Here is a 12478-nt window from a genome sequence, read left to right as displayed (position 1 = left end):
TTTATAAATATCTATTGAGTAAATGGCTGACTCTATCAGTTTCTTCAACTTCTGGACTTAGAATTAGTTTTAACATAGGCAAACATGAATGCATGAATTACTTATAGGTTAAAGTTAAAACTTAGTCAAAAAAAAAAAAATAGTAATGTCAAAGAACACCAAGTTTTTCCTGGAAAAAAAATAGATCATGAAAGTCTCATTTCCACTTTTACACAAGAGTCTACTGACAAAAGCCAAAGGTAGCTGCCAGTTTCAGCTTCCTGGTTTTCCTCATTATTTTCAAAAAAAGTCTGACTGCATCTTTTAGGACATTCTAAAAACCATGGCGGAAAAAAGTGCCAGGTATTTCAATGGATCAACAAACCAATCAAGACTCCTAAGTGTTGGGTTCTAATGCTTAGCTTTAGCATTATCTGTCTCAGCCTCTTAACCAATAAATGAGAGTTCAGTGCCTAATAACATTACTAGTAAATGAGGTCTATGGCAATCAGCGTCAAATATTACACAGAATAAAATTCCTGACATCGAAAACCCACAATCACTATGCTGTTCAGAAATTTAAATAAGCAAAGAATCAGGACATCTTAAGTGAAATAGTCAAAAAAGGATAGGCATGGTAAGTACCCAGGGACAAAACAGGAAGATGATCACTTAATTACAGCGGGACATTCCAAAGTTTCACTCTAATTCACACCATAAAAGAGGGGTGGGGGTAGAGTCTGAGTGTTCAACCTGTAAAGAGAAGTTAAAAATACAGCCTTCCTTCCATTTTAATTCTAGCCTAAAATCCCCAAAGCTTTGGGCATAACGTGTAAAAGCACAGAGATTAGTTTAAGAAACACGTTCTCAAAATACCGAGCCAAGCTCAGTGGAACCACTCATGAGAGACCCAGGGTCTGGTCAGGTTTTTAAGGCTAGCAGGACCAACAGGACACTCAATTCAGATTTGTTAAAATAATACTCTTTATTAACTCCTGGAGGACCAGAATAAATGGATGGAACAAGGCTATGGCCAGGGGAATAGTTTCACCTGAGGGCTTCAGATTTTGCATCTATCATATTCTATCATTCAAAATTCATGTTTCCATCTAATAAGATAGAAAAACAAGGTTATATAATACTAAACCAAGAAGGTATACTATGAATTATCCAATGTCAAGTTTTCCATTCTTTGTGTGCTCCTATACCTGGATAATCTAAGGATGCAACTGTTAAAATACAAGCCATTAAAAAAAATGTAATTCTACTTGAGACATGATCGATGTCATCAAAACTAAAACAAAGTATAAAAACTAAAATGTTTCAACTCTTCTCTTAATATAAATCTGTCTTTAATTTTTCTAAAACACCCCTAGTTTGTAGCTGCACACATTTGAGCTGCACACATTAAAAATGACAAATAATGCTCCCTCCCTGTCCCAGTAGTAATATGTCTGACAGGTTAAAATGCACAGAATTATCGAAGTACACGTTTGGAAACTACCAAGACCTAATTTTTTTTTCATTTTACCACACATTTCAGGCCCAACTTATTAGTTTCAATTCTGCTCTTGCTCTATTTCCAGTCCGTTTCACTTCTGAATTTTCTGCCAAAGTTAAGAATTGTGCCCCTGTGGAGAAATTTTAAACTAAACACTAACGAAGAAATAGCTTTTCCTTTCAAAGGAAAACTAACTATTTCCACAGGAAAAAAAAAATCTTAAATTCCTGATGGCTTTTGTCACATAAAAATAATGATTTTAGGATGTTGATGTCGTCTTTGTTTCTGAAGCTTCTTCATATAATTTTATTTACAAGATCCAAAGCAGCTCAAAAATTGCCATTATTATTTTATAGATATACAACTACATATTATTCTTTTTATTTGAATCACAAGGAACGGGCTCAATAAATATCTGTGGAAGGAGTAATGTACATATCACGGCACTCTGCTGCACGGGGTATGTTTCCAATAAGATACAGCTTACTCTCTACCTTCAGTGGCCTTATCAACAAAACAGCTCTTTTAAAAACATAATAAAAAGATGATTAGATTAAATTAGATTGGCAAAAGTAAGATATCTGATAAACCAATATGTAATGGGAAAATATATATCATGTGCAGCTAAATTAAGCTTTATTAAGCTTTTGTGCTTCTATTATTTTTTTCTTGTATGTTTCCATTCCATTTCCTTCCTCTCTTTAGGCTGTCAAGTTCTTCAAAGGAAAGACCCATATCAAAATCAAAAAGTAAAAATATACTGAATTCCTACTATGTAATCGGCACAATACTGTGAGAAATAAATGTTAAAAAAAAAAAAACCCCTCAACGCAACTTAAAACTTTTGTTTTGCACAAGACCCCTATAAAAAGTGGATGCTATAGCAACTGGGAATCAAAGATCTAGACTGCATCCCTGTGTTGACACTGTCTGACTCTGAGAAAGTTTCCTAGAACTTAGATCCCTCATCTGTAAAAGGAAGTGGCTACTGATACAAATATCCCATACAGAAGAATTCCAAATAATTTATGTAAATACTCTGCCCTCAAGAAAGGGAGCATAACTTCCACTGAGAATAGTGACTTCCTTCCTAAAAGGACAGTAGGGAGGAGTTATCAGGAGAGAGTAAACTTACAGCAGAGAAACCTGACAAATACTATGTCAGCCAGGGATGACGAGGTTAATATGAACAATGATAAGTCATGTTAATAGTATGTACACTTAATACGGTAGGATAAAAATGGCACTTTACCTCTCTGGCCTTCTTCCCAAAAAACCATAACCCCAATCTAATTATGAAGGGAAGAAAATCAGACTAATTCCAATAGAGTATCCTATACAAAATACCTAATCAGTACTCAAAACTGTCAAGATCATCCAAAACAAAGTCTCAAGAACTGTCAGAGCCAAGAGGAGGCTAAGGAGATACAACAACTAAGTATAATGTGGTATTCAGGATGGGATCGTGGCACAAACAAGGTCATTAGGTAAACACTAAAGACCTGTCAACAGATGGATAAACAAAAGGTGATATATACATATAATGAAATATTATTATAAAGGGAATGAAATTCTGATACATGCTACAACATGAACATTGAAAACATTATGCTGAGTGAAATAAGCCAGTCACAAAAGGACAGATATTCTATGATTCCACTTATCTAAAGTAACTCTGAAAGCAAATTCAGAGACAGAAAACAGAACAGAATTTACCAGGGGCTGAAGGGAGAGGAGAATGGGTACAGCTGCTGTTTGGGATGATGAAAAATTCTTGAAATGGATAGTGGTGATGGTTGCTCAACACTGAGAATGTATTTAATGCCACTGAATTATACGCTTAAAAATGATTAAAACGGCAAATTTTATGTTACATATATTTTGTCGCAATTTTTTTAAACTAAGGAAATGTGGACAACCTATAGACTTCAGTCAATAATAATAATGTATTACTATTGGTTCATTAATTGTAAAAAATGTACCAGACTAATAGAAGACGTTAAAAATCAAGGAAATTGGGTATAGACTATATGGGAATTTTCTGCACAATATTTCTATAAATCTAAAACTGTTCTAAAAACTAGCCTATTAAAAATTCCAAAATATATAAAAATATCAAATCATTATGTTGTACACCTGAAACTAATATCTCAATTATATCTCAATTAAGAAAAAAGTGACATAGAGGGGGGAAGCAATTTCCCAAAGAAAGGCTGAGACAGTTATCAGAGTAAGTGCAGGAGGAATGATGGAGAGAAAAAGTAATAATAATAATTAAGAATAATAACAATAACAATAAAGATATACACTTCCAAAAAAAAATGCAAGGAAGATAAAGGCTTATAACACTAACACGCCCCACCTCCTTCCAAAAAATTGACAAGCAAAAATGCTCTTCAATGAAAAACATAAGTACGCAATCAGAAAAATTAATGCCAAGAATATGAACAAGCAATTCACAAAAGAAGTTAAAATGCTACATAAATCTATGTAAAGATACTGAAATTCATAGGCTTGTGTAAGGATAAATGAGATCATGTAGTTAGCATAGTGTTTGGTATACAAAAATAAAGCTATTAAAATACAACTAATAATTAACGAAATGCTCATTTAAATACCAAAAACATATATATATATATGTAGGTAAAACACATATAAAATCTGTACACATAAAATTAGATTGGAAAACGCTGAGAAAACTTATGGCGCCCAAAGTTGACAAAAAAAAGTGGCAATAAAGGACCTGTCATAATTTGGTAGGAGTATAACAGGCGTGTCCTTTTAGGGAAACACTTTGCTAATATCTTTAAAAGTTATACATACACACACACACACATATACACATACATATATGTATTTCCTTTGACTGAGTTATTTTACTGCTCAAAATTTATCCTACAGAAATTATGTATGGTCACTGCAATAATGTAATAAAGAAAAACTGGAAAGAGTCCAAAAGTCTACCAATGCGGGGTTAAACATAACTAAACATTATTATGCAAAATATGGTAGACATACGTATACTGACATGGACCACTAAGAAAAATAACATTAAATTGGAAAAAAATCTTAATTTTTTTCAAAGAAAGGGATTAAATTGGGTTAGGACTATTTAATCTGAGCTCTTCTATTTATACTTCAAGGGAACCCAAACCTGCATGCAAAACTGTGTGTTTATGTATGTGTGTAAGTGCATTTTTTAAGGAGAGAGTCTATAGCTTTTATCAAATCTTATAGAAATACGTGACCTACCAAAAGGGTCACTAAACAATCACTAAAAAGCCTCCCCAGCTCTGAATATCTAAAAACATAGTTAAGTTTCAAGTGCGGAAGCCTTTGGGGAAGAAAGAAACATTCTCAAATAAACTGTTTAAGGAAATATTAAATGTTTCTACCATAAAACACAATTTTATTTCAAGACTCCTAACGCTAAGGGTGTGAAGGAAGTTATTCTTCAGATGAGCTTATATTTCCAAGGTAATTACAAACCTCAACCAAAAATTAAAGAGCAAAAACAGTCTTCAAAATGTGTGACTAGTTCATACTGAAATTACAGTTAAAGATCACACAGAAGCAAAAGGAGACAAAGATTAAGTAGTAGTTCCATCTGACACGGTCAAGTAGCTACATGGACTATAGTTAGTACTCATACATGTAAAGGTTCAGGAGTTACGCAGTCTTAACTAAAGTTGTTTTTTTTTTTAAAGATAAGTAAATTAAAATAAGGCAAAAATAAGTTAAGTCTTATACATAGTTTTGTGGACTTTGAGCAAAAACAAAGTAAGTCTTTCTCTGGAGGCAGAAGTGGGAACCCATACTTCTAGAACTAATCTTTTGTAAATTAATATTTTAAACATTACAGCCATTAGAATCAATGGGATTCAATGAAGGCTAGAATAAATGAGTAGATAATAGCAGGAATACCCTCTATCCTAAAATGAAAATATACTTTAGAACAGTGGTTCTCAACCAGGAGTAATTTTGCTCCTTAAGGGACAATTGGCAACATCTGAATACATTTTTGATTTTTAGGCCTGGGCAGGTGCTGTTGGCATATCCTGGGTAGAGGTCACAGATGTAGCTAAAAAGTCTTATAGCTCAACCTACCCACCCAAAATGTCAACAGTGCCAAAGCTGAAAAATCCTGCCCTAGAAGTAGGATGGGGAACCACTGAATTTATGCTTTGAGATAATCAACTTTATCATAGAAATCCTAAATCAACAGGGTTTATTTGTTTAAAGATACTGATGCCTTATCAAATAGCATGGGATCTATTAAAATGACTTGATTTTCAAAAAGTGTTATTTAAAAGAAACTTAATTAATTGGATTTCCAATTTATCTAAACCTTTGAAATTCTGCAAAAGCTGTAGTAAAAAAAGACAATGAATTAATGCTAAAAGAAGTTTTACACACTGACACATCCTATGACTCTCATAAACAATACTGAGCAAAAGAAACCAGTCACAATCATACATTTTTGCATGATTCCATTTATACACAGTTCGAGAACAGGAAAACCTGATCTCTTATGTTAGAAATCAGAATAGTAGTTCCTTCAGAAAGGAGAGGTAGAGATGGAAGAGAACATAAGGGGGACTTCTGGGACGTTAATAATTTTGTATTTCTTAATCCAGGGAGTAGTTATATAACTGTGTTCGCTTTGTGACAATTCATCAAGCTGTATACTAATAATCAGTGCACTCTACTGTATACAGATTGTGTTTTAACAAAAATGTTTATTTTTAAAATGTTGTGATATATATTTATAGCCGTAAAACCTGAGCATTTTGACCCAGAAAGCTAAATTAATGAAAACAAAAGTGTTTTGTTATACTATAAGCTGCCCTCCAAGAATTCAAGAAGGATGACACCCCCAAAAAGCTGTGAATACCATACTCAGCACTCATACAGCATTCACTGTACACTTAAGCCACAATATATCCCTTGGCACAAATACAAAAATTTGACAAACACTCACAAATGCAATTGAATTTATTCCATGGACAGTTTGTTTGGATTATTTCTCCCGATATTAAACTGTGAACTGTTATTAGAGAACAGGCTCTATGAAACAAACGATGCTTTCTCTTTCCCAATCCCACATTTTCCCAAAACTCACCCAATCAAAACCCCTCTAAGCCCTCAACGCCTTAGGATTTCTCCAGGCTGTTTATAACAGTGTCCACCACTGCCTTTCCCAGTATCCGCCCTCACAATCCACCTCCCTACACACACAAAAATTCACATTACAGTTCATTCCAAAGGTTAGTGTCCCCTTTTTTTTTTTTCCCAGTGACTCATAAATACAATCCAAACCTCATTCCCCTCAAACTCCTAATATTCTCCACAAACTTGCTTCCCACAGCACCACAAAACCAGGGTACATGCTATCCCAGTCTTTTAAATCCTATATGCCACACACGCACACAAAAACCCCTTGCTTCTGCAAACAGTTCAGCTCAATGGCCTCCACTGTATCTATTACCTCAACTTCCCTCTTCCCATTAGCACCCTCCCCACTTTCCTGATTTCAAAGCCATCCCGTTTCCCATCTGCCCTCTGCTCCCAATCTTTCTTCTTTAAAGATTTTCCCTAAGTACTAAGGCAGGGATGGAAAGTTGGAGGAAGGGTATGAAGGAATCTGCCCTGTCCTGTGTGAAGGTAGTGGCTCAAGTCTCAAGCATACAATCACGTGCATGAATGGGCTAGAACCAGATGCCCAGCCCCACCACTTAATAACTGCAAGGCTTTGGACGAGTGATTCTGCATCTTTAAGCCTGTTTCCTGAACTAAAAAATGGGGCTAATAAAAATAGCTATCGCAAAGATTTGTGAAGATTAAATGAACTACCAATCCTCAAGCACCTTGCACAAAACCAACATGATAAACTCTCGATAACTGACAGTTTTTCTCAGGTCTCCTTTTTGGAACAAAGAATAGGGAAAATAAAAGGTACTGTCTTGAAGTCTCTTAAATGCTAACGCTCCTGAAAAGTCTCCTCTTGGGAGATAGAAGTAGCGCAAGGGAGAGGAAGAAAGTACTCTACAGCTATATGGGTGACAAAGGATTTTTTGTCAGATCTCCAAACTCGGTGTTCTCATTATCACCCTACATACAATGTGGATCCAAGAAGCTCTCAAGACATGGAAATATACATCAAATCCTCCTTCCACAGATACGCATTTGAGGGAATGAGGTAGGAAAAAGCCCCCTAAATTGTTTGGAGGTCTGAGATTAGGAAGGAAACCCCAAAGTCCCAAAGGACTTCTCTTCAGAAGCTGAGGAGAGTAGTTCATAATCAGGAGAGACTGAAAGTAAACGCTAGAAACCCTAATGACTCCTCGCTTCTCCCGTAAGAATGAGTACCAACTAGATTCTCTGCAAGTAGGCTGAAGAATGAAATGCGCTGTCCCTGTCTCTCGTGGGACACCAGGGTTTCCCCGGGTCCCTCCCTTGGGGTGATAAGGGGGAGGGTCTGAGCAAGGGAATCCCCAGCTCCCCACCAGGGGAGAGGCGAACTCAGGCCGAGCCCCCAGGGAGTTTCACTGGCTCTCTCTCTCCCTTAACAGCCCATCTCCAGCAACGGGATTTCTCCTGGGACTCGGGGATCTCCCAGAGGTTCGGCCATCACTGGATCCCTCCCCTTACAAGACTTGCGGACCGCCCTTGTCAGTCCTCCTAGTTCTCCCAACCACTTCTCCCGGTCTCCTGGCTGGCACGGAGTCAGCCCACCGCCCACGGCCCCCCTCATGGGCCTCCTCCCGGCCGCTCCCGAGCGCCACGAGCCCGCGGGATTACCTGCTGAGATGGCAGCTCCACATGCAGGGCCCGCGCGGCAGAACCGGGAGGCAGCGCTGCGGATGGGCCCGGGGGCGGCAGTGGGACCGGGCCCCCGCTCGACGCTGAGGCGCTCATCTTGACCCAAGGGCCGCCAAGCGGCGGGGCCGGCACTCCTCCGGCATCCGCCGCCAATGGTCGGCCACGACCTGCCGAGCCCCTGCAGCCCAAGCACCAGCCACCCGAGGGGCAGGACTGCTCTACCCTACCTCCCGCCGCCGCAGCCGCTGGCTAAGGAAGAGCCATATTACCGCAGTGCAATCCTCACCACCCCGCCGAGACCTGGCTCGCTCATTGGTTCAGCTTCTACAGGGGCGGGACCCAACGACAGACAGGGGACGTGCTATTGGGTAGAAGGTCTGTCCATCGCCCGCCGGAATGGGGAATGGGGCGGAGCGACCCGAGGTTGGCCTAAATTGCCTCTGTCAAACCCGAGTGAAACCTGGGGTGTTGCTTCTTTTTTTCCAAGTCTAATTGGTTCTTTCACTACTACAAGGCGGGGTCTCCTGGTGGAGCCTCAAAGACCATTGCTCTAGCTCACTGTCAGTTGTCAGTAAAGAAAAATAGGGGCGTGGTAAAAATAGGTAGAGAGTGCGCTTGAGCTCCGCTGTCACGTGCAGGAGGCAAGAGTCACCTGATTAGTGAGAGTCAGTCTTTGGAGCCACTTCCGCCCTAACCTAGTTGCCATAGTAATCGGCCTCGGAGGAGGGCGGGGACCCTCTTGGCACCCACTGAGTCGCGATGAGTTACAGGCTCCCTAAACAATTTTCCTGAAATACTCTGGTCAATGTGCGGGGATTTGAAAAGGAATACTTTATGGTTTGGCAGAAAGGCACGCAGGTTGCACTGAGATCAGAAACCTGTCAGGCAATCCCACCAGCTCTTCCATGACTAACTCTAACCCACAGGTCCATGCCCCTACTCGCACTCTACTAACTAGTATGTTGAGCTTCAAGGTGTGCCAAACACCCAGGACGCTGTTTCATCTCTATGAGGTGGGTTGCTGTGCTGTCCCTAGAAAGCCTTGCTACTTTCTCTTCCTGATGCTTAACTGCCCATTAAATCTCATTTGGGGCTGCTTCCCTGATTCACTCTGGGCCCCTGATTTAGGAACCTTACCTCTACCATATTCTATTGTATTGTCTTTTAATAAGTGTACAACAGACACATACAGCCACACAAACAAACCCACAAACATACACACGTATATACTGAATTCCTCAAGAAAAAGGACCTTGTCACTCATCTCTGGATTCCCAGTTCCTGACAGATAGTCAGGATATGTTTTTGTTTTGTTTTGTTTTTGAAGTGAAAGCCCAACTCAAATGCCACCTCTTCCATGAAGACTTCCTTGATCACAATGATAATGTCATAGCTATCGCTTCTATAATAAACAGCATTGAGTCTTTCTACAGGATATTGATCTGCCTCCCCCCACCCCCCTCCCAAACTGAATTTCTCCACCACCTAGACTGATGCAGCTCAAAGAATAAAGTGTTTTAGAGTCAAATATAACAAGAATCAAGCACTTCTGGAATCTTGGCTGTGCCACCTTCTAGCTATGTGTTTCTTTAGCAAACGAGTTCTTTTCAGATTTACTTTTCCAATCACTAAAGAGTAATCGATAAAGGATGGCTGTAGGGAATCAGTCAACATACGTAAAGTACCCAGTTCAAGACCTCACATATAATTGTACTAAAAATATTTTAATGAAAGGTAAGCATACTATCTTTCCGGGGTTATTTAGAATCCTGAAAACATTTTGGATCTGACCTCAGACTTGACTAATATGAATGACACGCTGTCTCTATTCTGAAACATTGAGTGGTTCCTCATGGCTAGAGCCTAGAGTGTGTGTGGTCAGGTGTTTGTTGAGAGAGGAGTAGCTGGGAAATCCCAAATCTCATCTGGTTCAAGTCACGCAGTGCCAAGATCTGATGGAATTTCACAGAAAACGCTGTTCTGTTTCTGAGCCGTATTAATTTTCGGAGGCTGCTGTATCAAATTATCATAAACTGGGTAGCCTAAAACAACAGAAATTTATTCTTTCACAGTTCCAGAGGCCAGAAACCCAAAATGAAGATGTAGGCAGGGCTACGTTCTCTCAAAAGAGAGAATCCTTCCCTGCCTCTTTTATCTTCTGATGGCTCCAGGTATTCTTTGGCTTGTGGCTACATATCTCCAATCTCTGCCTCCATCTTCGCATGCCTTCTCTAATTCTTGTGTCTTCTATTTCTTATAAGGACACGTCACTGAATTTAGGGTCCACCCAGATAATCCCGATCTCATTTTGAGATGCATAATTGCAAAGACCCTTTTTCCAAATAAGGTGATGTTCACAGGTTCTAGGAGTTAGAGTATGGACTCATGCGGTAGGCAGGAGAGGCATCAATTAACCCACTAAACCAGCCAAGAAAATGAGCCTGTAGACAGAACACAGAATCACCTCTTCCTCCTTTGGGGATCAGCTCTGAAAATTAGCTAACTTTGTTACTTCATTCATTCAACAAATGTTCATTGAGGGCTTCCCTATGTCAAGCCCTTTGCTAGGTGCTGGGAAATCAGACTCAGATTCATTCCCAAAAGACCTGCCCTCCTTATAGGGAAGTCCAATAGTAAACAAAGAGTGATAATCCAGTTGCTAGGTGCTGAGCCTAAGAGAAGTCCAGAGGCTGTGGAAGCCAGAGAAGTTAGTCAGATTTCACAGTACAGGGGACATTTAAACTGGGTATTGAAAGACCAATAAGAATTCACCAGGCAAGGAGGTAGAAAAGAATATTTCAGCAGAGAGAGCAGGATCCATTTTTTTCACAAGACTTTACTGAGCTTCAATTCTGCATTAGGCTGATACTGGGCACTGGAAATACAGGCCTCAAGTAAACAATTCTTTTCAAACTTTTCCACTCATATGCCACAAACTCGGAGAGCTGGAACTCTCACCCCTAGGGACATGGCAGAGAACTGAAATAGCTTGCTGCTGGCAAAATATTCCAGCATGTAAAGTGCATGTGAAGTGCATGTAAAGTGTTTAGCACAGTGCCTTGGGTAGAGTAAGTGTTCAATAAAGGCTACCTGTCATTCTTTCCTTCTTTCTCTTTTAATAGTTTTCCATTCTTAAAGTGAAACATTTTCCACTGAGCCAAAGCTGGGGCTCAGCATAATTGGCACACTGGCACAGTGAGGGCAAGAAGGGGGACAGTACCAACCTTTGTCTTGATTCCAGAATGATTTGAACTCATCAAACTTGGCCCAGCTTCCCGTAGCCTGCATCTAGGCTCTAGGGGAAGTAGAGGGGAGCCCAAATTGGTGGGGGGCAGCGGCAGTCAAGAGCATGGCCAGATTTGATGCTCTTATCATTATTTCTATATGTCCTATTTCATTCTAAAAATCTTGTATTATTTTAGGTCCCATTCCATGATAAGGCTGTATTTGTTTCAACATTGAAATATTTTAATCACTTAGAATTAGAGTATTATAATATTTGTATGATGCTATATATCCCCTAGAGAAAAATGTATCCAAGTTCAAGGAGCATGGAGTCTAAGGTGGCCAAATACAATATACATGCAATGATAGAAAAAAGATCAGGGTCAAGTGGTGATAGAGTAACCAACTCCATAGAGGCCGGGGGGCTAGATCAGAGCAGACTTCACGAAGTCTTGAAGGATGCTTAGGAGTTTGATAGATGAACAACAGGATTTAGATCTGTTTGGTTCAGGGATGGCTGTTGTTTCAACAGCTAAAACTATGTTACCATGTTGGGTACTGAAATGAAACATTTGGGCTTGCAGGGCCAAAAAGCCAAACCTTCACCCATCCATTTTGCCTCCTTCTCCCTCCCTCCTTATTCTCCAGACCTCATAGACATGATTGGGTAAATAAGAGCAAAATGGGGCCAATTGGTCTTTTGATATGTCAAATTTAATTAAATTAATACTATCCCCTTTCTTTTGACAGAGTACTCTTCTACTCACTTACTCGTTTAGTCAAAAATCCATCAGACTTTTACCGGGTGCCCAGACTGGGCGCTATGTTTATAGACATGATGCAGATAGAAACCCTGACCTTAAGGAGTTCACATACAATTTCAATACAAAGTGGTAAATGCAGTCATTGAGATGATGTATAAAGTATAATGGAAGCACAGAAGAGGAAGTT

General features: G+C 39.5%; 1 protein-coding gene across 2 annotated transcripts in view; it reads right to left on the bottom strand.

Annotated features, from left to right (window-relative positions):
• Window positions 1–8618, bottom strand: part of UVRAG (UV radiation resistance associated) — a 253876-nt gene extending 245258 nt beyond the window's left edge. For both annotated transcript variants that reach the window (XM_006926633.3, XM_025042682.1), the window contains exon 1: window positions 8282–8618. In XM_006926633.3, the coding sequence (XP_006926695.1) occupies window positions 8282–8398 (117 nt within the window). In that variant the 5' untranslated portion in view covers window positions 8399–8618. The remainder of the gene's footprint in view (window positions 1–8281) is intronic.
• Window positions 8619–12478: the final 3860 nt, after the last annotated feature.

This window comes from Pteropus alecto, unplaced genomic scaffold, assembly GCF_000325575.1.
Source record: "Pteropus alecto unplaced genomic scaffold, ASM32557v1 scaffold7, whole genome shotgun sequence".
NCBI lineage: Eukaryota > Metazoa > Chordata > Mammalia > Chiroptera > Pteropodidae > Pteropus > Pteropus alecto.
This window is presented reverse-complemented; position numbering and strand designations above follow the sequence as displayed.